The sequence below is a fragment of the Ursus arctos genome, unplaced genomic scaffold, assembly GCF_023065955.2.
Source record: "Ursus arctos isolate Adak ecotype North America unplaced genomic scaffold, UrsArc2.0 scaffold_34, whole genome shotgun sequence".
In the NCBI taxonomy this organism is placed as follows: domain Eukaryota; kingdom Metazoa; phylum Chordata; class Mammalia; order Carnivora; family Ursidae; genus Ursus; species Ursus arctos.
In genome coordinates, this window is record NW_026623030.1 from 7,379,877 (window position 1) to 7,404,974 (window position 25,098).

General features: G+C 49.9%; 1 protein-coding gene across 1 annotated transcript in view; it reads left to right on the plus strand.

Moving 5' to 3' along the window:
* The window catches only part of SGSM1 (small G protein signaling modulator 1), a 63,923-nt gene that overhangs the window by 22,042 nt on the left and 16,783 nt on the right, over nucleotides 1–25,098 (plus strand). Inside the window, 11 exon segments of the mRNA XM_057306096.1 lie at nucleotides 4,448–4,515; nucleotides 5,590–5,753; nucleotides 6,144–6,273; nucleotides 10,060–10,198; nucleotides 12,558–12,622; nucleotides 14,534–14,679; nucleotides 18,201–18,329; nucleotides 22,184–22,258; nucleotides 22,260–22,297; nucleotides 22,299–22,365; nucleotides 23,866–23,934. Of these exon segments, the coding sequence (XP_057162079.1) occupies nucleotides 4,467–4,515; nucleotides 5,590–5,753; nucleotides 6,144–6,273; nucleotides 10,060–10,198; nucleotides 12,558–12,622; nucleotides 14,534–14,679; nucleotides 18,201–18,329; nucleotides 22,184–22,258; nucleotides 22,260–22,297; nucleotides 22,299–22,365; nucleotides 23,866–23,934 (1,071 nt within the window). The 5' untranslated portion in view covers nucleotides 4,448–4,466.

The following is a 25,098-nucleotide window of genomic DNA, read 5'->3' on the forward strand; positions in this document are numbered from 1 at the left end:
CTGATTGCTGTTGCAAAGACTTCTAGTACTATGTTGAATAATAGTAGCGAGAGTGGGCATCCTTGTCGTGTTCCTGATCTTAAGGGAAAGGCTTCCAGCTTTTCCCCATTGCGAATGATATTTGCTGTAGGCTTTTCATAGATGGTTTTTATGAAATTGAGGAATGTACCCTCTATCCCTACACTCTGAAGTGTTTTAATCAGGAAACGATGCTGTATTTTGTCAAATGCTTTTTCTGCATCTATTGAGAGGATCGTATGGTTCTTGACTCTTGTTGATATGATCTGTTACACTGATCGATTTGCGAATGTTGAACCACCCTTGCATCCCAGGGATGAATCCCACTTGGTCATGATGGATAATCCTTTTAATGTACTGTTGGATCCTATTAGCTAGGATCTTGTTGAGAATTTTGGCGTCCATATTCATCAGGGAAATCGGTCTGTAATTCTCCTTTTTGAGGGGGTCTTTGCCTGGTTTGGGGATCAGGCAAAGTAATACTGGCCTCATAGAATGAGTTTGCTAGTTTTCCTTCTGTATCTAGTTTTTTGAAACAGCTTCAGGAGAATAGGTATTATTTCTTCTTTGAATGTTTGGTAGAATTCCCTGGGGAATCCATCAGGCCCTGGAGTCTTGTTTTTCGGGAGGTTTTTGATCACTGCTTCAATCTCTTATAATTAATTGGTCTGTTTAAAAAATCAATTTCTTCCAGTTTCAGTTTTGGTAGTTTATAGGTTTCCAGGAAGGCATCCATTTCTGCCAGGTTGTTTAATTTATTGGCATAAAGCTGTTGATAAAAGTTTCTAATGATCCTTCCTGTTTCATTGGTGTTAGTTGTGACCTCTCCCTTTTCATTCATAATTTTATTAATTTGGGTCCTTTCTCTATTCTTTTGAATAAGTCTTGCCAGTGGCTTATTGATCTTATTTATTCTTTCAAAGAACCAGCTTCTAATTCTGTTGATCTGAACTACTGTGCTCTTTGTTTCTAATTCATTGATCTCTGCTCTAATCTTGAACTACTTTCTCGTGCATGGGTTAGGCCTGTTCTTCTGTTCCTGTTCCAGCTTCTTGAGGTCAGAATATAAAAACTGCATTTTGGATTTTTCTATTCTTTTGAGTGAGGCCGGGATGGCTATGTATTTCCCCCTTAGGGCTGCCTTTGCAGTGTCCCGTAGGTTTTGGACCATTGTGTTTTCATTTTTGTTATTCTCCATAAATTGTTTAAATTGATTTTTGATTTCCTGGTTTATCGAATCATTCTTGAGCAGGATGGTTCTTAGTTTCCAAGTATTTGAGTTTCTTCCAAATTTTTCCTTTTGATTGAGTTCCAATTTCAAAGCATGTGGTCTGAGAATATGCAGGGAATAATTTCAGTCTTTTGGTATCGGTTGAGACCTGTTTTGTGACCCAGTATATGGTCTATTCTGGAGAAAGTTCCATGTGCATTCGAAAAGAATGAGTATTCTTTTGTTCTGGGGTGTAGTGTTCTATATATATATCTATGAGGTCCATCTGGTCTAGTATCTCATTCAAAGCCTTGTTTCTTTGTTGATTTTCTGCTTAGGTGATCTGTCTGTGAGCAGAGTGTTGAGGTCCCCTACTATTAACATATTTTTATCTATATGTCTCTTTATTCTGGTTAAGAGTTGGCTTGTGTATCTTGCTGCTCCCCTGTTGGGGGTATAGACATTTATAATTGTCATATCCACTTGTTGGATACATCCTTTAAGAATAATATAGTGTCCTACTGTGTCTCTAACTACAGTCTTTAGTAAAATCCAATCTGTCTGATCTGAGAATTGCTACCCCAGCTTTCTTTTGAGGTCCACTGGCATGAAAAATGGTTTTCCATCCCTTCACTTTCAGTCTGGATGTATCTTTAGGTTCAAAATGAGTCTCTTGTAGACAGCAAATGGATGGGTCATGTCTTTTTATCCAATCTGCAACCCTGTGGCATTTTATGGGAGCATTTAGGCCATTCACATTGAGAATGATTACTGAGAAATATGATTTTAATGAGGTCATGTTGCCTGTAAAGTCTTTGTTTCTATAGATTGTAGCTTTCTGTTCTGTATCACTCTTGGGCCTTTTTACTTTTATAGAACCCCCCTTAATATCTCCTGTAGGGCTGGTTTCGTGGTTATGAAATTGGTCAGTGTCTGGCGATTCTGGAAGGTCCTTATCTGTCCATCAATTCTGAATGACAGCCTTGCTGGATAAAGGATCCTTGGCTGCATGTTTTTCTCTGAAAGAGCTTTAAAAATGCCCCCCCAACCCTTTCTCTCATTCCAGGTCTGTGTAGACAAGTCTGACGTAATCCTGATATTTTTGCCTTTGTATGTGAGAAATTTCTTTGCCCTGGCCGCTTTCAATACTGCATCCTTCGATCTAATAGTTACGAAATGCACTATGACATGACGGGCGTGGCGTAGGTTTGTCGTGGTTGAATTTGGGACGGGTCCTCTCTGCCTCTTGAACACGAATGCTTGTTTCCTTTGCTAGATTAGGGAAGTTTTCAGCTACAATTTGTTCAAATATCTCTTCTAGACCTCTCTCTTTTTCCACCCCTTCGGGGATGCTGATGATTCTGACATTGGAACGTTTCATTGAGTCAGTAATCTCCCGTAACCTACATTCTTGAGATTGGATTTTTTTGAGCCAAGTTTCATTTTAACTTTCCCTTCTACCATCCCATCCTCCATTTCACTAATTCCTTCTTCTGCCTCATTCACCCTAGCCGTCAGAGCCTCTAGTTTAGACTGCATTTGATTCATAGCATTTTTAATTTCTGCCAGATTCGCTCTCATTTCCGCCCTTAGAGATTCTATATTCTCGTTAATATTTTCTTCAAGTCTACACATCATCTTGACCATTGTTACTCTGAACTCCATTTCTCACAATTTGGTTATATCCATAAATATCAGTTCTGTGGCAGAGGCCACAGACTCATGGTCTTTTCTTTGCTGGGGGGTATTTCTCCTTCTCGTCATTCTGATGAGGAGAGGTAGCCGGGATGCCCAGAGCCCAAATTATTGACCAGGACCCAGGCAGCGTGCTTTTGTTTTATAGGGACCTTAGGAATGTGGGCTTCTTGATTTTTCAGCCTGCCTTCTGGGGGAGGGGCCTGCCGCGCTGATACTCAGGCACCCCTGTTTGGGTAGAGTTGCCCCGTCCCCTGCGAGGGGGGATGGGGATGGGCACAATGTGAGCTGGTAATTCCGGGCTTTTGTTCTCTGGCAGCTTTCCCTGATGGTTTTCTGTGACTCTTCTGAGAGTCAGAGCAGCAGTGGCTGAATCCTAGCCTCTGTCTCAGAACAGAGAGATCGCAGTCCGCTCTCCACTGAACTCTCCTGGCCACTTTAACTCTGTTTCTGTTGGTGCTGCTAAAAACCCTGAAGTGTCCCGGGTTGTGCGCCCCACAGCCACTCTCCCAGTCCTCGCTTCCAGGGCTGGCAAGTCCCTATCCTTTGTGCTTCGAACACCGCCAGCCGCCCCGGTTCCCGCGTGCGCTCCCGAGCTCTCTGTTTCAGTGTGGTTCGGGGTGCTCCGGAGCACCGGTTTTCAGTCTGGTCACGCACGCGCACTCCCCAAACTGTTGGTTTCAGCCTAGTTTGAGTGTGCACTCCAGAGCTCTGGTTTTCAGTTTGGATGCGCGCACACTCCCAAGCTCCCGGTATCAGTCCGGTTCCAGTGAGCGCTCCGGAGTGTTGATTTTCACTCTGGTCAGGCGCGTTCCCAGGCTTACGGTCTCAGTCTGCTCTCTTGCGGGTGCCAGTCCGGGAGCCCGCCCGCTCCCCCGTGCAGGTGGCTCCTGCTTCCCGGTGCCCGAGCACGGTGGCTCCCTCCCCCTTCTGTTTATCTTCCAATATCTGTGCGGGGATTCACGGCTCCCCCACTTCGTACCTCAATACTCAGTGCTAGAGATGTTCATTTGTAGAGATCCAGATGTATCTTCCTGCGTCTCAGGCTGATTCCGTGGGTGTTTAGGCTGGTCTGGTACCTATCCAGCTCGACTCAGGGGACCGGCTGAAAAAGGGGACCCCCTACTCCTCTGCCATCTTAACTCTCTCTCCAAGCCTCATTATTTCTGCTTGGGTTGCAGGGCCATCCCTAAACCAGTCACTTGGCTGGAACAGTGGAAAATGCTGACCGGCCAGGCTGGGGTCAGATGGCCATTCCTGGAATCCTGGCATAGAGGGTGGGTGGACTCCGCCTCAGCCACATGGACTGGGGTTAAGAGAGGAGTGGTCCTTAGAAAACTGGGGTGCTGGGACCAAAGAAGGGGAGATGGATTCTGGGAAGCCTGGAATACAGATGTTGGAGACAGGTGGGTCCTAGTGAGAAGGGTGCAGGAGCCCATGGGTGTGGTTTCGTGGCCTCCTGGGCCCTTTGCCACGAATCGGTGAGCAGGCATCCCGCGGACCTAACCATCCCTCCCCTTCCAGCGTCTAATGGGACTATGCCATGACCATCTGCCTGGAGGAGATTGTGTACCTGCACTGCCATCAGCAAGGTAGGGACCATGGGGGAGCACGGGGCTGGGGTGTTCCTCCTGGCTCCCCTGCCTGGCCCCACCTCCTTAGTACCTGTGCAGCCTCAAACAAGTGACTTCTCGCTGAGCCTCAGTTTCCCCATCTGTAAAACGGAATCACAACAGCACCTACTCCTGGCGTTGTTGTGAACATCCTGTGACATATGATAAGGGCTCAGCACCAAACCCATGGTGTTAGCTGCTCACGCCTATTGAGCGCTTATGATGTGCCAAGCAGGGCTCTAAACAGATTGGCACGAGGTCACACACCCCGGGAACTCCTGAGTTTGGACTTGAAATCAGGTCTTTATCATTCCAAAGCCTGTGCTCTCAAGATCTGGGATTAATAACTAGAGTTCTCCTTTAAGGCTCAGAGAAGGCACATTCAGAACAAGCAAAAGGCCATCCTGCTGTAGAAAGCAAGCGAACCATGCCCCACCAAGGCACAAAACATGAAGCTTAGTTAGTGAGACAGATCTGGGTTCAGATCCAGGCCCTACTGTGCAGCCCTGGGCAAATTACATCGCCTCTCTGAGCCTTGGTTTCATCACTTGTAAAACACACAATAAGAGATATACCTCATAGGTCTATTTTGAGTATTCCAGTAAGACACTGCCTTTAACATGCTGTGCTATATACAGTAAGCGCTCAATACGTGCTAGCAAGTCAACTACTGCCCTGAGAAGGGATAGGTCTGCAAGCCTCCATGAAGAAATAGGTCAGGCTGATTCGTAGAGGGTGATTGAGGGTGTAGAGGGACATCACATGTTTAGGGGCATCATTTCCTTTGGGGGGTGACTTCATTGGGGCCAAACATAGTCTTCTGGATCATGTCCTCTACTTCCTGGTCAGTGACCGTGGCAGGTGGGGTGGAAGAGGCTTGGCGGGGGCTAAAAACTGGCCCTGACCTTCTGCCCAGGCCTTTCTCAGAGCCTTGGAGCAGGTCTGTGGGTCTGGTTTGACATGCCTGGGGGGATGTGTATGCCGGGAGGGCCCCATACCCATGCCTCATACTGACTTCCCGCTGGATCTCCTCTGGCTGGGTCGTGGTGGCAGTGGACAGCGGTGGGACAGTGGTGCTGGTCAGCCAGGACGGGATCCAGAGGCCGCCCTTCCGCTTCCCCAAGGGAGGGCACCTCCTGCAGTTCCTCTCGTGCCTGGAAAATGGGCTGCTCCCTCATGGGCAGCTGGACCCTCCACTCTGGTCTCAGCGGGGAAAGGTGAGTGATCGCAGGGGACCCAGGGAGGCTGGGGTGGGGGTCAGCTATGGGGAGTGGTCATTCTTTATTTTTTGAAAGAGAGGTGCATGCGTGCGTGTGCAAGCGGGGTGGGGGAGGGGTGGGGGAGAGGGAGAATCCCAAGTAGGCTCCGCACCCAACCCAAGACTTGGGGCCAGATCTCACGACCCTGAGATCATGACTTGAGCTGAAATCAAGAGTCAGATGCTTAACCGACTGAGCCACCCAGGCACCCGGAGGAGTGGTCATTCTTGCCCATGGATCCTTAAGTGGCTTTGTGGGCATATACACACCCCACTGAAACCCTCAGGCTGTGCAGATTGTGGGGACAGGTGTATCCCAAGGACTGTGCAATAGGACACCTTCTTTCAGGGCAAAGTATTTCCCAAACTGCGCAAGCGAAGCCCTCAGGGTTCCGAGTCCACGTCTTCAGACAAGGAAGACGACGAGGCCACAGATTACGTGTTCAGGACCATCTGCCCCGGCATGCGGTCTGAATTCGGTAAGCTGCCCCGTCTCTGGGCCCCCTGGATCCAGATGTTAGCCGATCATGAAAATGATTCCAGGTGTTTGGAACTAGAGGACAAGTGGTTTTTTTCCCAGGGGCCTGAGCCTCACAGAGCTAACACAAGCAGTCATGTATGGTTTTCAGAATCTTTGAGAACAAGGACGTCCTTTCTGAAGAAGTGCCTACATCAGAAATGGGCAGACTCCTTCCTGTGGTCCAAATTCGGCCCCCTGCCTACTTTTGTAAATAAAGTTTTATTGGAATACAGTCCCGCCCATTCATATCCATATTGTGTGTGGCTGCTCTCACACCGCAGCAGCGGAGTGGGAGTGTTGTGACAGAGACCGTATGGTCCACAAAGCCAAAAATAGTTACTATCTGGCCCTTTATAGAAAAAGTTTGCAGATGCCTGCCTCAAGTAATAAGAGAGAAGAGTTTGGCCCTGTGGGAGGGATGAGGGGCCATAAATGGTTCTAAACCCCCTCTCAGTGTCTTCCTGCCTCTGTCTCCACCACCCGGTCTGTGTGCACAGAGGAGGAAAAGACAAGTTCTGAACCGTGCAGACAGGCTCAGAGTCAGAGGAGGGCATTTTCAGACTCCTGTGTTGCTGAGACTGTCTGTACCATCTGGCGTGGTAGGCGTGAGCCACGTGTGGCTCCCGAGCATTTGAAATGCAACGAGTTCGAAGAGAGATGTGCCTTAAGTGTAAAAGACACCCTGCATTCTGGAGACTTTGGAGCAACAATAGGAAAGAATGTAAAATATCTCATCAGCAATGTTATATTGACTCTGTGTTAAAATGGTAACATTAGGGATACACTAGGTTAAACAGAATATACTGTTGAAATTGATTTCATCTGTTTCTTTCCCCCCTTTTAGTGTGGCTACTAGAAACTTCTAAAATAAGCTGGTGGCTCAGGGAAGATTCCTATTGAACAGAGCTGGCCTAGGGCGGGGTTGACACATTGGATGAATAACTGTGTGTTTGGGAGGGGGGGGTCTTGTCCATTATAGGATGGCAAGCAGCATCCCTGGTCTCTACCCACTGGATAGATGCCAGTAGCATCTAGCAAATTCTCAGGTTGCGACAACAAAAAATGTCGCCAGACATCGCCAAATGTCCTTGAGGGGCCAGAATTGCCCCAGTTGAGAACTGCTGGTCTGGACAGAGGATGGATGAGGTTGAGGGGGGATATCGGTCAGGAGAGTGTGAATAGGGTCTTCGGGTCTGATGCCCTGGGTCAGAATCCCAGCTGCACTATTTGTTCACTGGGTGGTCTTGGGCATGATGCTTTCATCTGTGCCTCAGTTCCCAAATCTGTAAAAGGGGATAATAATAATAATAATAATATTTGCTCTCAGTAAGTGATAGCTGTCGTTAGCAGAAAGAGAAAGGGGACCTCGGTCGGAAAGAGCTGTTATGCCAGTTACCACCTGCTGGGGCCGTGGATGGTTCAGTAGTGTTGCCATTCTGAGCCTCAGTTTCCACTCTGCAGAATGGGAGGAGAGATGCATCTCCCACAGGGGCATTAAGGCTGATAAAGCAATCCCTGCACAGCAGCCAGCACACAGTAGGGCATTTTATAAACATCAGCGTTCTTTCTTCCTCAAAGCCAACACAATACATGGGAGCTGTGCAGAGCCGGGCAGGGGGGAGGTCAAGCCCCGAGGAGTGGGTTCTTTGGCTGTTTCAGGGTTCTGCCCACCTCAGACATTTCATTTCACTGGTGCTTTTTGTTTTGTGTCTCAAGTTGCTTCTGACCCCCTGGGCAGCCCTGCCCCCGGCTCCGCGAGCCCCGCCAGGACGGTGGTTCCTACCAGCCGGTCCGTGCTGGTGGTGGCCAGGGGCGGTCAGTGGGCGCAAGCCAGATGGGACACCACCTTCCCCGTGTCGGGCCGGAAGCAGCAGCCCCCCAGTAATGTCTGGGCTCCTCCCATGCCTGGGGCTGGGTGCTGGCCACCTCCGCCATGCTGTCTTTTGAGTCTTGGTCCCCAGGACGAGGGAAGCCGGAGACAAATGGATGCCCTCACGCTGTCCAGCCTCCACGTGGCAGAATGCAGCTTGGAGTGTTGTGGGGTCCATAGGGAAGGGGTCCACTGGTGATGCTGGTGGAGTGTGAGATGCTGGGGCCGGGGCCAAGGCATACTGGCCACAGCTTGCTGAAGCTGATCAATGCTTCCCTGAGACTGGCGGAGAACTGGGGATGCTTTTCTAGAACATTTTACAGGGGCTCACTGGTCTTTCTTGGTCAGCTCATCAGTGAGTCAGCTTGGGGAGGAGCTTTCTGCACTAACAGTGGCTAGGGCTGGGCCCTGTCAGCTACGAGCTCTGATGACAAGTGGCCCTGGGTCCATAACTTCCCAGCCTCGCGGCCCAAGGGAAGAGGCCAGGGATTACCAGTCATCCTTGAGGGGGCAGGGCCTGTGGGACAGATGTGCACCCTTCTCAATCTCCTAGGTCAGGACTTGGCAAACCAGGGCCCAGGGGCCGGAGCCAACCTCATTCAGTGCGACCCATGAGCTAAGAATGGTTTTTACATTTTTTTAATGATTGAAAAAAATCAAAAGAAGAGTAATATTTGTGACCTGTAAAAATACGAAACTCAGATTTCAGTGTCCATAAATAAAGTGTTATTGGAACATAGCCATGCTCACGTGTTTGCAGCTTGTGGATGGCTGTGTTTGCACGATGATGACAAAGTTGAGTGGCTATGATCGCGGCCAAATGGTTCACGAACCCTAAAAATGTTTACTGCCTGGCCCTTGACGGAAAATGTTTCCCAAGCCATGTCCTAGAGAAAATAAATGTTTGCACCTGTCTGGAACTGCCAGGAGGCCAGGAAGTTAGTGATAGAAATTGTAATGTGTGAGTCACCGTTGTGTCTGTCATGCGGCTCTGCAGACGGGGCGGTTTCCATGGAGCTGGCAGGGAAGGTGGTGAGGGACACTCCAAGTGCTGCATCCTGGGACCATGTGATCACAAGTCACCAGTGTCCGTGTTAGGAGATCAGTCATGCTCTCTTGGTTCTCGAACGTGGCTGCTGTTATCAAAATTTTTTTGGATATACGGATTTAAGGGCTGTATCTCCAGGAGGTTTAAATTCAGTAGGTCAGGGGTAGGATACAGGCATGGCTTTTTAAGAAGCCCCCCCCCACGTGATTCTGGGTGGGGGTCACCCACCTGTTTGAGACCTGTTGATGGAAGAGCCCTATGGCTCAGGATGATGGACAGTGCAGGTGGCCTCATCAGCAGGAGCTCCATTTGGTCCCTCGTCCTTGGCACCCTGCCTCATCTGTTGAGTTAGGCTCCCTTCTGTCTCCCCGGTAGACTCTGTCTTCCAGAGAGTCTGTCTCTGGGGACTCGGGACTATGAGCCGTCCCCAGAAGCCCCCAGCAGGCTCCTCTTCCTTCTTGTCAGCCTCCTGTGAGGACGCTTGAATGACAACATGGTGAGGCTCGGCCTCCTGCTCTGGGACTGGGTCTGTCCCTCTTGTCTGTCTCTCTTCCCCCCATGCCCCACTTCTTCCTCTCTCTTCAGCTCTCATCAGCTCTGCCTGTCTGCTGAGGGCCCCAAATCTTGGTGGTGGTTTTCCCTGGATCAGGTGGGCTCACAGGTCTGGGTCAGATAATGATTGGGGTCGCTGTCTCTGACTGTCACATTCAGGGTCTTTCCCTGTCCCTGTGCTGGCCTAGGGGCAAGCTGGTTGCTTTGGGATGAGCTTTCTGTGACCCACATAGGCTTAACCGGGGCTCTTGCTCCGACCCTCCTGTCCACCACAGTCCCCCAGGACCTGATGGATGTCTCCGTGAGCAACCTACCGCCCCTTTGGCAACCCAGCCCCCAGAAATCCTCCTGCTCACCCTGTTCACAGAGTGGCCTGGCCGATGGTGGCTCGTCCAATGGCTGCAACCATGAGAGGTATGAGGGGCTTAATCTGCGGGTGGAGGGTGTGGAAGGATTTGCCAAAGATTTGTAGATACCCATGTCTTGCCCAGCACTGAATTCAGAGGAGGAACATAAGCTATGAGATCATCGGGGTCTGGGTTAAATCCTAGCCTCATGAAGTCCTAGCTTCCTTACACGTATCAGTCAGGATAACCAAGGTTATGTTGCAGTAACAAACAGTCCTGGAATCTCAATGGCTTAGTACAACAGAGGTTGATTTATCATGCGTACTGTGTGTCTCTCGTGGGTCAGCTGGGGGCTCTGCTTGCACCACATTAAAGGGCCTGGCTGATGGAATGACACCTTCTGGAATATTCCCAGTCGCAGTGACAGAGGGAAAGGTAGGTCTGGGGCTCCTGAAGGACAATGAAATGCTCCACCCTGAGAGCAGCACATACTCTTTCTGCTCACGCCTCATTGACCCCATCCACAACAGGCCAGGAAGCGCAGCCCTATCATGCTCTTGGAAGGCGGAAACTAGCAATACTACTCGCTGCCAACCACATGTGCCTCCATTTGCTCCTCCGCCGAATGGGGATACGAATGCTTGCTTTGCATAGCTGTTGTAATAAGAGAGAAGAGTCTAACGTGGCCAGCACGTGGTACCCAGCCCCTGGAAATGTTCAATTAAGTGACGCTTCTTATTTTATTGGATAAAGTTAGACCCCCCCAGATCATCTATCTCCTGGCCCACAGATCTCGTGTGTCTTCAGGGCTGCTCAGTGCAATAATGAGACTGGTCTTGTTTCCCACCAAACCCGCCTGGCCTGGCTGGGGAGAGTGGAATGCCTTTTTCCATGCCAGGCCCCTGGCCCCATGGGTGGTCCCGTCTTCAGCCATAGGAGCTTAAGGGGTGGGAGCTGGCATCACACTCTTGCAGTCATCCAGGGCCTGGTTTCAGCACGTGGTCCACAGACCTGCAGCAGCATCCTGGGGCAGATCTCAGTCCGTCTTGCCAGACCTACTGAAGCAGAATCTGCATTTCACCGATCCTAAGATCGTGTGTGCACTTTTCAGTTTGAGAAGCTTTCCTGTAATCAGAGAGTCTCCCACGTTTGTGTGCATCAGAATCACCAGCGGGAGGTGACACTGGTTCCCAGACAACTTCCTTAGGGGCCCCGATTGAGTAGGTCTGTGCGGGGCCCAGGAATCCGCATATTGGAGAAATCCCAAGTGATTCTTGGGCTGTGGTCCAGAGGCCATTGAAAAATGCTGTTGTAACCTAGTATCCCCTCTCGTGGCATCTGCTTCCACACCTGGAGTGACGGGGAGTTCATCACCTTTCACAAGCCAAGTCCCCTGTGGGACAGCTGTCCGTGTGGTGCTCTTCTTAGGTAAACTGAGCAAGCCTGAGCCCCACCAACTTGAGGGCATGACAAGGGTGATTTTCATGTTTAATGCCTCCATGTGTGTAACTGGAACACCTTAGCCATGCCCCTGTTCCTGTCTTGTTGAGTTTTCCTGAGTGTCCCCAGGATGTCCTGAGAAAAAAAGATGCAGATATTCCTCCACTCTGTTCTCTGTGAGGATGCAGTCCCATCAGCAGTCCTTGATTTCCCCAACAGTGCTAGGGCCTTACTCCCCTCTCCTCTTTCAGCCAAAACAGCCCCCCCCCCAAATTCCCATGCAAGGAGAAGCTCCGAGGTGTCACCTCCTTTGCAACAGCCAGACTCTGAGTCCCAGTTCGGCTCAGTTTGGTTTAGCTGGGTCACTTCAGAAGTCCGAACTCTTTCTACAAGTGACAGAAACCCACTGCAGACTGGTTCAAATACAGAAGAAAATCTCAGCAGAACTGAGGAGTCTAGAGGTGCAGTGACTTCAGGCATGGTTGGTTCCAGATGCTCAGAACACAAATGTCTCTGTTTCTTCACCTCTTGCCTCTGGCTGCCTCCGTGATGGTTTCATTCTCAGGCAGGCCCTTCCTATGCAGCGGCAGAAATGGATCCCAGCAGCCACTGCCCTACACCCCCTGGCTTAGAAACTTGAGCAGAGAAAAGAGTGTGTATCTCCCTGTAGTTCCAATGAAAGTCCCAGGGCTCGTTCTCATTGGCTCAGGTCGGATCACATGACCACGTCTTACCCAATGCCTGTGCCTCCAGCCTGAATCCTGCACGGGGTCGAATCAGCCCCATGCAAACCACAGAGAGTTGGGGAGAAAGTGACCCCAGAGCTGATAGGAGAAGTGGACGAATGGGTAGAAACAGTAGTTCCCCCAGAGTCCCCTCGGCTGGTTGGTTTTAATCTGCCCCCTCCGGGTAACGGGCTCCACTCCTCCAGGAAACGTGGGCTCTGTGTGGTCTTTTCTAAGTGTCCCCTCTTCCTCCCCCTGCAGGGCACCGCTGAAGCTCCTCTGTGACAACATGAAGTACCAGATCCTTTCCAGAGCCTTCTATGGATGTGCGTACTGGCCTTATTTGCCACTGTGGTCTACGGGCACGTTGATCGAATGCCTGTTGTATGGCATCAGTATTGGGGGAAGGAGCCCGGCTCTGGCACGTGAACCTCGGCTCCCCTAGTTCCCGGATGTGTCTAGTTTTAGTGAAGTTACGCAGACTTCTCGGAGCCTGAACTCCCTCCACCAGGGACTGGGCATAAGTTTTATCTCTAGCTCTTAGAGAGGGCAGCCAACGATGGGGCTCCTCGTGGCAGGGGTTTGGTTGGTCACCATTGCATCCCCAGTGCCTGCCTTAGAGGGTTTGTTCTCAGAATTAAAAGAGAAGCCTGTATAAAGCCCCTAGCACCCAGCATTCCATGTCATGGGTGCTCAGCGAAAGTCCGTTCCCCTCACCTGTGGGCAGAAGCAGAAGAGTAAGGAGAAGTTAAAAATTAAAGCTTAGATACAGGTATTCTGATTATTTCCAGTTAGCATATGAGGAAGCTAAGGCACAAGGAGGCAGAGTGACTTGTCCAAGGTCACACCGCTAATGCAGGACAGAGCTGGGACTCAAACCTAGGCCTGCCTGACCTCAAAGGCTGTTTTGTTTGTTTTCCTTCACTCTGCTGTGTTGATTCTTAGCACGTTTTATTTTCCCAGCCTCCCAGCCTAGATGAGGGAGATAAATCGTGTGTATTATCAGGGATTCTAGAAAAGTGTTAATATATCCTGCGTAGGCCTGGGGAATAGCAGGACCAGCCGTGTGCCCGAGCGCCTGGAGGGGCAGGGAGAGCGTGAGCTCCCAAGAGCAAGGATTTTTGCCTGTTCTGTTATCACCCATCCCCAGTGCCTAATGCAGGGCCTGGCGTGGAGCAGGCCCTGGACGAGTATTTAGGGGACCCAAATGGAAGAGCTTCCTGGAGGAAGGGTTGGGGGTCAAGAGGGATCTCAAACAATGTTATCGCATTCAGTGGCTTGTCCCTGGTGGTGGTTAAGAGCCCAGGTTCTGGTGCTGTGCAGCTTGTGATCAAATCCCAACTCTGCACTTCCTAGCAGTGTGACCTGGGCAGGAGACAGAAGCAGTCTGTGCCTCGGTTTCCCCGTCTATAATGTGGAGAAGATAGGAGTACCTGTTTCATATGGTTGTATGAGAATTTAGTGAGTTAAGTATGTGAGCTACAGGCAGCTCCCTGGCACGTAGTGCGTGCTTGTGTAAGTGTTAGTCACTCCCTCCTCCTCCCCCTCCTCCTTTCCCCTCCCCCTCCTCCTCCTCATTGCTGGTAGGGGCCTGTCCTCAGGCCCCAGAAGGGTCCTCTCTGGGCCTTGATAAGGGAGAGTCAGAGGGCGGGGGCACAGGCAGAGCAAACACACTCTGGCATTTGCTGATTGCCTCTTGTGTACCAGGCACTGTGCCCTCCAGGTGCCCAGGGCAGAGCAAGTAAGGGGCAGCAGGTTAGTGGGAAACTCTTTAAGAGTGCAGAGCCATCTCTGAAAGCAAACTAGGTACATCTCCCAGGGCCTTCTTTATCCAGCTGCACTTTGCACAAGATTCGTCCACCTCTGCCATTCTCCTCCCTTGGGACAGATTGGAGGCACCCAGAGGCACAGCGAGCCTGTGGGGTCACTTACCACCTCCTTCCTGCCGCCCCTTCCCGGCCTCTGCCCATGGATTAAATACCTTGGCTTCTGGCAGAAATAATGTCACCCTGGCCCAGGCTAAGAAAGGTGATCGGACGTCTCCAGGCTCACCCAACTATTAAGCAGTCAGGCCAGCAAGGGATTTTGCCCCTCAGAGCCCCTTCCTCGCCTGGAAGAAAGGGATGGTGGGACTTTCTAGGTCATGAGGGTTCACTGGGATTGCGGGTGAGATCCATGAGACAAGGCAAGGTGGGTTGGGTGATGGATGATGGCCCTTTCCCTCCCTCCCTCTCCAGGGCTTGCCTACTGCAGACACCTGTCCACCGTGAGGACCCACCTGTCAGCCCTGGTCAATCACATGATCGTGTCTCCAGACTCGCCCTGTGATGCTGGGCACGGGCTGACGGCCAGGATCTGGGAGCAGTACCTTCAGGACAGCACAGTAAAGCTTGGCCTGGCTCGGTCTGCAGTGGGGCAGACAGAGCCTGTGGGGGGACCGTCTGGTTATCTGAGCAGTAGACCCACCTGCTTGTGAGGACTTGAGGCTGTTATGACACCTTTGGGTTCTGCATACCCAACACAAAGGCCGTTCCCTTCTTGAGAGTTCCAAGACCCACAGCCCACTTCTGCCTGTAAGGGTGAGGATCAAGGAGGATGGAAAGTACATATTCTCATCTAGAAGGAGTAAGAATGAATCCATCACCAAGCATTTATTAAGCACCAGCTGTATGCTCAGTGGTGCAAGAAGTGCTTTAAGTCCCCAGCAGGAAGGAACTTACAGCACAGTTGAACTACTTAGAGTGACGGAGGTAGCGAAGTCAGAGGAGGCAGCTGGGCAGAGGAAAGCCCGCCACGTGCCCCTCTGCCTCAGGGCCGGAGAATCCTCCCATTAGATATTTCACCCGGAGACAGATTTCTAAGATTTTCTTATCAGAAGGCAAATGTCCCCACAAGGAAGGTGTTTACGGTTGAAAAAAGCTTCACGGTCGGAGAGTTTGGGAAACAAGATGAGTCAACTTTTCTGTACCCTGCAGCACTTCCTAGAACCTTGGCTAGGCTGATACGCTTGCCGGTCTCAGGAAACTGGGGGTGGGTGGGGTGGAGGGGAGCATATGGAACAATCCTTCAAATGTGTGGGGCCACAGGGACCTTTGTTGGAAAAGTACCTCCATGGCTGGTGTGGAAGGCAGAATCCATTTCGATAGACACTAGTCTCACTGCCGCCAGCAGCAGGCTTTCAGAAGAGAGACCTGATTTCTCCACGCGGGATGAACGCGGTGGCTCAGTCCGCCGGGTGCCTTCCCACCCGGGCCCTGGGGAGGGCCTGGCTTCGCCACGCTGGGGAAAGGTGCTATCCTGTGTATTGATTTGGGAATGCCGGGGGACTCTGGGAGAAACAAACTGGTTCCCAAACCTGGACAAACAGAAGGGTTATTTGACATTTTTTTTTTTTGGCCAAAATTAGCTGTTTTTCTAAACAACAGGAGGAATGCCTACTTACTGGGATGACTCAAACAAGGAAGAATGCAGGTGTATAAAACGAAAATTGTTTAGTTACCTTCTTTCTGCCACAACGCGTTCGTTCTGATCGCCTGAGTTAATGAATAGTGTCAGTTATGTAGAGACCCTAATGTATATTTCCGGTGCTTATACATTCATAGATATGTAGATATGTCTGTAATTCTTATTTTTTTAAAATGAGGTGATGTTATATTTGTATTTTAAGCAACAATTTCAGTTTATATCAAAGACGTCTTTCAGGGGCGCCTGGGTGGCACAGCGGTTAAGCGTCTGCCTTCGGCTCAGGGCGTGATCCCGGCGTTATGGGATCGAGCCCCACATCGGGCTTCTCCGCTATGAGCCTGCTTCTTCCTCTCCCACTCCCCCTGCTTGTGTTCCCTCTCTCGCTGGCTGTCTCTCTCTCTGTCGAATAAATAAAATCTTTAAAAAAAAAAAAAAGACGTCTTTCAGATCTGTAGGTGAAGTCCTAAATGCTAGCACCTTAACACCTCACAGATGAGTAGCCCATAATTTATTCAAATCTTCCCCTAATGATAGACAACGGGGCTCTTTCTCTTTTTAAAAACTATTTCAAACAGTGCTCCAGTCAACATCTTTATAAGCACATACCATTCTGCCTAGTGCTTTTATTTCAGGGGTAGATTCCTAGAAATTGATTGATATGCATTTAAAATTTAAATAGATATGCCAGCTTACTTTCTCAAAAAAGTCACAGTGTTCATAATCCCCGGGGGCCTGGGAGAGTGCACATTTCCTGAGGAATTCGAAAGATATAGACTTCTGGGCTCCACTCCAGTGTTACTGATTTAGCATCTCTGGGAGTGGAGCCCAAGAATTTATATTTTTTGGAAGTTCCCCAAACGCTTCAGTGATCCCCCCAGTTTGGAAGGTACTAGTCTAAGGACAAGTTGGTTGAACAAATAAATTAGTCAAAAATGAAAATTTTTCGTCTAACACTTTTGCAGTCCTTTCACAAATGGGCCGTATTTTTACCCTTCTTGGTTGCATTGTTGTATTAGGGTGGACTGAGCTGCAGTATAACAAATGTCCCCACTTTTTCAGTTGCTTGACATCATGGGGTATGTTTCTTGCTCCGTGAGGAGTCCTAGGTGGGCATTCCTGGCGAGTGGGCATTTGTCCTCCCTCCAGAGGTTCAGGGGCCTTTCATTCTCATGGCCCCACCATCCTCCAGGGTTAATGGGGGGATGCAGAGTCTGAAGGGAGTACACCTGCTCCTTTAAAGCCCTGGCCTGGAAATGGCTTATAGCACATCCTGCTATATTGGCCAGCGCCTCATCACGTGGCCACACCTAACTGCAAGGGAGGCTGGGAAATGGAGTCCAGCTGTGGGCTCCAGGACCCAAGCAGGTGGCTTTTTAATGAAGCGTTTACAGCCTCGGACACAAATAGTTCTTGGATTTTAAGCAGCTTTGACAAGGCTGTCTGCAGAATACAAGTTAAAATTTCCAACAAAGACAAAAGAATGGCTGGTTTTGCCATTGTGGTTGGGTACATCTAAGACGTGCATTAAGATGTAAAATCAGTGGGATGCCTGGCTGGCTCAGTCAGTAGAGCATGTGACTCTTGATCTCAGGGTTGTGAGTTTGAGCCCCATGCTGGGCATTGAGCTTACTTTTAAAAAATGTCACATATGCTTGTAATTTTGGAATGTAAAGAGATAGGAGGAAACAGAACCCTACTACTCTTCAGAGTAGCTTTCTAGTAGTCATTGGTACTTTCCATACACACACACACACACAAACATGAACAGATTGGGCCTGCTGGGTGCCCAGCATGACTAATTATAACTGCAAAGTCTTTGCCTGAAAGTGAATTTTTGAAAAGAGAGTAAATCTATTGGACAATACAGCAAACAGTTGTTAAAGTCGTCTTAGTGTGCACAGGAGTCATAGTGCATGAAGAACCAGCTGGAAATGTTCATTTGGGATTGATTTGCTTTTAAGCAATTTTCTTTGAGCTGAATCAAGGTTAATAACTTTGAGCTCATGCTGCCATATCGACACAATGCACAACATCGACTAAAAATTCAGTAGAAATGTTCGTTCATTCTATACTGACCTATTGGGATTTTTTGCAAAAAAATGGGTTCACACTAGATATGTTCCGCCTCTTGGGATTTTTTTCCACCTAATAATACACTTTGAACATCTTTTTGTGTAAGTTCTCACGGATGCGCGTCCTGCCCTTTCTCCTCCTGCCCTTTCTACGTGGTGTTCCCATGTAGGGATGCGTTGTTCCTCCGTCAGCGGGCAGTTGGGGTTTTCCCATATGATGCCAGGATGGCTGTCCCGGTACACACAGCTTTGCTTATTCACAGCATGATCTCTAAAGGCCAGGTCTGAGAAGTAGGGCTGCCAGGTCACGGAGCCCTCCTTCTGGTTTTCTGTTGACCAACCCTTTACTTCCTGCCACCTACCACAGAGCTACGAGGAACGGGAGCTGCTACATCTCATCTCCTATGGCGGCATCCAGCCAGAGATCCGCAAGGCCGTGTGGCCCTTCCTCCTGGGCCACTACCAGTTCGGGATGACAGAGGCAGAAAGGAAGGAGGTTGGTTGCCCCTGATGGGCAGTAGGGTCTTTGGCAACAAAAGGTGGGGCTGGGGGTGCTCTGGTTTCATGCTGGACCAAGATGGGGCAGGGGAACGTGGGGGAGCCAGGAAACCCCAGGGCGGAGCTGTCCGGTAGAAATACAATGCAAGCCACAGATGCCATTGCTTAAAATTTTATTTTGGGAGATAATTATAGATTCACATAGTTACAAGAATTAATGCAGAAGGGTCTCGCGTATCCTTTATCCAATTTCTCCCAATGGTAGCATCTTACAAAACTATAATACAGTATCACAACCAGGGCATTGACGTGTGTGTGTGTGTGTGTGTGTGTGTGTATCACCACCCCAGTCAACATACTGAACACTTCCGGTGCTACCAGGGTCCTCGTGTTACCCTTTTTGAGCCCCACCTCCCGGCCTAACACTTGGCAACCACCAGTCTGTTCCTCCTTCCTGCAATTTTGTCATTTGGACGATGTTGTAGAAATGGGATCATGTCGTATCTAACCTTTTGGGATTGACCTTTTCACTCAGCGTAATCCCCTGGCAGTCTGTCCTTTCTATGGCCAAGAGTTCCATGGTGTTCCACGGCCTGGGTGAATCACAGTTTGACTATCCATCTGTTGGCGGATAGGTGGGTTTTGTCCTGGTTTGGGCTATTACAAAGAAAGCTGCAGTGAACATTCGTGTTTTCGTGGGAGTGTAAGTCATCATTAAACGCTCAAGGGTACAATGCTGGGACGCACACTATGCATGCTTAGTTTTGGAAGAAACTGTCCAGCTTCTGCAGCGGCTGAGCTGTGTTCTCTTCCCACCCGCAATATCCGAGTGAGCCACACCTGCACCCTCCCTGGAGTTTTGGTCTCGTTGCTGTTTTTTACGTTAGTCACTCAGACAGGTGTCAAGGAGGTTTCATTGTGGTTTTAATTTGCATTTCCCAAATGGCCAGTGACAGTGAACATCTTTGCACACGCTTACTTGGCATCTGGGTATCTTTGGTGAGGTGTCTGCTCACGTCGTTTGTCCATTCTCTAGCTGAATTGTTCGGGTTTTTACTGTTGCATTCGGGAGTTCTTTATACACTCCAGATATTCCTTCTCTGTTGGATAAATGGTTTGCAAGTATTTTCTCCCAGTCTGTGTCTTGTCTTTTCATCCTCTTAATGGGCTTTTGCAGAACAAATGTCGAAATTTTTTATGAGGTTTAGTTTACCAATTTTTCCTCATGTACATTGAGCTTTTGGTGTCGAGTCTAAGACCGTTTTGCTTAGTTAGCCCTAGATTCCGAAGATTTTCTCCTATGTTTCTTTTCTCAAAGTTTTATAGTTGCACGTGTTACGTTTAGGTGTGTGATCCATTTTGAGTTCCTTTGTGTATACAGGGAGTGGTTGAGGTCGGGGTTCATTGTTTGCCTTTGACGTCCAGCGGCTTCAGCCCCATTCGACAGAAAGGCCATCCTTCCTGCACTGAACTGCTTTTGTGCCCCCGTCAGCAATCAGTTGGGCCCGTTAGTGTGGATTCCCGTTCCATTGCATTGGTCTAATGCTACCCTGCTGTGAGTCGTCTCCAGCCGATAGCACACCGGGGCACCTACGTTGATCCTGAGTGTTCGGTTAATGCTTTAGTAGTCCTGTTTCAGAAAGTAGAAAGGAACAGATGCCCATAAATATTTTTACAAATGATAAGTTCACAAGAAGTGGCAAAAACTGTGACAAAGAGGTCCTGCCGTACCCAATGGAAGCATCGCCTAGAACAGTAGCTCATTATCAAAACCGGGACGTTAGCGTGGGCGCCATAGTGCTCGCTTGACTACAGGCCTCACTAGGACTTCACCAGCTTCTGCAGTAGCTCGTGTGTGTGCACACGCGCGTGTGAGTGTGTGTGTATATGGGTAGGTCTGTATCATTTCATCAAGGTGAAAGTAATTTTAATAATACATTTTATTTAACCCAACATACCCAGTATATTACCATTTCAGCCTGTAGTCAATATAAAAATTATCGAGAGATTCTGCATTCTTTTATTCATACTAAGTTCGTAAAACCTGGTGGTATTAACATTCCATATCCGAGTACCACCTGTGCTATTATACATTTGTCAGTAAGTTGACTCACTATGTATATAGCTTATTTAAAAAGATATTTGGTATCCCTGCCATCAATGGAAAACTGACATGACTTGGCGTAATAGAAGGAAACCATAAAAACAAATAGGATATGACAAAAGGACATAATTCAGTTCCACGCAGATGCCGTAGCCTGCCTGAGGCCAGCTCTCTCTTTGTCAGGAGGGGGTTTCTGAAGTGTGATAGGAGGTGTTCAAGACACTGTAGCACCAGACTGACCTTCCCCGTAATCTGAAAAGTTAAAGGGGAGCTGAAAATAGAAATCACACCGTGATTCTGTATGATAAGACCCCATGCCAGTGAACTGTCTGAAATCGTCTCAGAAATAGCGGGAGGCCCCTGCCACACCTCACCCCCTTGCCTGCTCGGCTCCCGGTGAACAGGAACAGCGTTCTGGGGTGCCAGGCCCTGTGCTTGGGACCGGGGACCCAGTGGTGCGTTAGACGAGGTCCTTGCCAGGTTAGTGGGGGTCGTGCAGAGTCCGATGGAGGCAAACCCAGGGTTGTAAGAGCGCATAGGAGGCACCTCTACCAGGCAGAAGGCTTACCTGCTCTCTTTCCAGGCCATGGGGGTGAGGCAGGGCCTCTAGGAACAGGGGCCAGCCAGAGCTAAGCCCAAGGGGAGACTCGTGCATAATGCAGTGTGTGTGTGTATCTGTGTGGGGAGGGGCGGGAAGGGCATGGTGGACATGGTGGCTGGCACATAAAGGACAGGAGGGTGGGGGTGACAGTGAGAGGTGGGGCTGGGGAGGAAAAAAGAGGAGGCTGCTGAGGGGTAAACTCATAGGAGGGGCCAGGCTGGGACAAGCAGGCACCGGGAAGGAGGCTGCTGGGGTCGTCCTGGTGCAGGGTCATGGAAACCTAGCCTAGAAAGGCAGTGGGAATGGGGAGGTATGCTGGGATGAATCTTCTGGAAGTCCGTGGGAGGGAGGACAGGCCTTGGGCAGGGTGGACCCTGAGTCTCTCTCTGGAAGCCCTGAATAGCTAAAGGATTCCCCACCCCTCCCAACCTGGACACGGAGCAAGCTCCCTGCCTTCTGTCTTCATGCCTGTCCACACCCTTACTTAGATCAGGCTGTCTGTCCCGACTTGTGCCCAGAGGCCGGGCTGATTCAGAGCCTCGGTTACCCAGGCCGTGTATCAGGAACAAGGCCAGCTACCCTCCCATCCGCTGACATGCCACAAGGGAAATGCTTGAAATCTGTAGTCCTCCTGTAAGTAAAGGGAGGGGTCAGTTTTGTTCATCTTTGTATCCTCGGCACCTGGCCCTGCACAGGGCACGTGGGAGGCCCTCAGTAAATGTGTGGGGTGGGGGAGGGTGGACGGGTGGTGGAGTGGGTACCTGGCACATTGTAGGTGCCTCCCGAATTAGGGGTGAATGAGTGAATGAGGAAGGAGAGAAGGTAATAAGAAAGGAAAGAAACAGTCCTCTCACTTCGGTACGCCCTGGGCTTAGTATGCTCCCTGGCTCCACGGATATTTGAATGTGTGAATGAATGAATGAATGAATGAAGAGGAGGGAGGAAGGGAACATTGAAAGAAAGAGGCAGCCTCGCGCACGTTTGTGTACCCTCAGGGCCCAGCCGGTGCCCTGCACATAGTGGGTGTCCGTTGGATGTCCATGACATCTGGGGTGTCTCTGGGGCTCAGGGTCCCAGGTCGGAGCTGGCGTCCTCGTCTGGCTTGGGCTGGCTCTCCCCAGGGCTGACCTTGTCTCTGCCCCGGCAGGTGGACGAGCAGATTCACGCGTGCTATGTGCAGACCATGGCCGAATGGCTGGGCTGTGAGGCGATCATGCGGCAAGAGGGAGCGGGAGTCCCACGCGGCTGCCTTGGCCAAATGCGTCAGGGGCCAGCCTGGACGGCCACCTGCACCAGATGAGGCACAGGGACGCTACCATCAGCAACGAGGTGATGGGCGGCACCCATCTGGGAGCACGGGGGTGGGGGAGGGGCGGTAAAGGCAGGGATCTGCTCCGCGTAGCTCTTGTAGGGACGGTGACGGCTGTCTGGAGCTGTCACCCCTAGCATGTGGGTGGGAGGTGACCTTGGAGTTCGAGAGACCTGCATTGGAATCCAGCCTCACCATTTTCTGGCTGCGGGGCCTCCAGCAAGCACCTTTACTTCCGGGCCTCAATTTCCACATCTGTTAAAGGGAACACCCACTGGCATAGGGGAAGTTTGTGTGCAGCTCACGTGAGATCGTGCATACAAAGCGCCTGGCACAGCGCTCGACTTTCACATATTCGGCACATGCGCGCTGAGCACCGCGTTCTGGAATGTCGGGAACGCTCCCGTGGCCACATCACACCTCTCCGCCCTCACGGAAGCGCCGGCTCGGCAGCCCAAAGAAGGAGCTGAGAACAAGGTTAATTCTCTTCCCCAGCGAGGCACACTCATCGGGTTGCCAGCAGTCACGCTGCACAGCATAGCAAGCGACCACCAAAAGTCAGTGACTTCTGACAATGAGCCCTGAATGTGTCCTCGTGGGTCTGGCTAAGCGGAGCACTTCTTTTTTTTTTTTTTTTTTTTTTTTTAAGATTTTATTTATTTATTTGACAGAGATAAAGACACAGCCAGCGAGAGAGGGAACACAGCAGGGGGAGTGGGAGAGGAAGAAGCAGGCTCATAGCGGAGGAGCCTGATGTGGGGCTCGATCCCATAACGCCGGGATCACGCCCTAAGCCAAAGGCAGACGCTTAACCGCTGTGCCACCCAGGCGCCCCAGCGGAGCACTTCTGAGCGGGGCTGGCAGGGCTCACTCTTGCCCGCTGTCAGCGCCTGGTCCTCTAAAAGATTTCTTGATCTTCGCTGGGCTCTCTGCCATGTCTGGGGTGACCGGGATGTGCCCCACATGTCCCATCGTCCAGCAGGCAGCGCTGGGCATGTTCTCATAGTGAACGCAGATCATAGACAAAGTGGAGATACACGAGGGCTGGTTAAACGTCTGCCCTGGCAAGGTTGCTCACATCCCCGGGCTGCCGCAGGTCCCAGGGCCAAGACTCGCAGCGGAGTAGGCAGGAATGAGAAGTTCTAAGGGCAAAAGCATGTAGACAGAGGAATAAAAAAATCAGGCCATTAGTGCCAACCAGTCACTGGGAGTTGAACTTAAATAGTAGGCGGAAGTCTCAAGTACAGGGCAATTAAAGGTAGGGTTTTGCGGTTGCAGGAGTGGGAACTGGGGTCCCCTGGCTGCTGTGTGGCCCTGAGGCTCCAGGGAGCAGAGGGATTCCCCCACCCCCACCCCCTCACTCTCATTGTACAGATAGGAGGCTGAGGCCCTGAAGGGACCTGCCCAAGTCAGGAATAGAGATGAGGCCACACTTACAGAATCCCTGCCTGAGCTGAGAGCAGGGCCCCAAAGCCGGGATACAGTCTCACCCCTGCTCTCTCGGCCCCTTTTTCTATCAGTCCTCCCAGAGCTGTGGTTCCGGCCCCCAGCATGTCTGCCTGCAGAGTGACTCCAGCAGCAGCACACAGGTGACCTTCCAGAGGCCCCGCCCCTTCCCATCCTCCCCTTCCCCCACCCACCCTCTCCCTCCAACCTGGAGTAAAGGGATGGGAGGTCCATCATCTATAGGTCACCTAGGGTTTATTTGTTTTAGGTTTTTATGCTAGCATTAAAAACGGAGTTTTTAGGCACACAAGTAATATATGAATCTCTTCTCCCTGTAAAAAATTAAAGTATTGCAGAAAAAGCTAAATTTGGCTTTGCTCATTCCTAATACCCACTTGCCCTCCCTAGAAATAGCATCATTTTGCTGTGTGTGCTGTCAGACCCTACTGATTGCTTGTACGTACACAGAAATATGTACACGGTATATAGAGGACATATTGCAATGTTTGGTAATTTTTGAAAATTTCTACATAAATGCCATCATGTGTGTTGGTCCACAGCTTTCCATTTTATTCAGTGAAATGTTAACTCGTCTCACGTGATATTAAATAAAAAAGCAAAGCCCCCAAAATAGGTGTACTATGTCACCTCTTGCATAACAAGAGGGAATATTAATATTAATATACCTATTTTCAAAAACAATGGATGAATAAGCCAGAAATGAATCAGAATGGTCACCTGCAGGAGTCAAGGGAGGGCTCAGGAAAAGAAGCTACATTTCCCTGAATAGCCCTTGTTTCCTAGTTCCAACTTTGGAGTTAGGGACATTTTTTTTTTTTTTGCATAATTTAAAACAGTTGAATCTAGAAGAAATTTTGAAAAACCAAAAACGTGATTTTAACAGCAAATCAGATTGGTGACATAAACACACAGAGAAGAAATACTTCGTGTTCCCTTGGAACATGGTCTTACATCCTTGATAGGATCTGACCTCAGGACACAAAGAACCACAGAACAATCTTTGAGATGTATCCTGGAGGCTTTTCCATGGTAGTTCATACATTATCAAAGTACTTTTGAAAATTAATCCGTAACAGCCAAGCACGTGGATATACTATGCTGTTTCTAGCCTGTTCCTTCTGTTTTTAACCAATTTTTTGCTTTAAAAACTATGTGCCTATCATTTTGTGTGATGAAAGTTACGCTCCTTGCCACTTGAATTCCCTAGTACTCTCTCCTCAGGCAATTTCAGTGCTTCCTTATTTCTGGATTATTCTATGCATTTCCATGCAATAGGTCACTTTTTT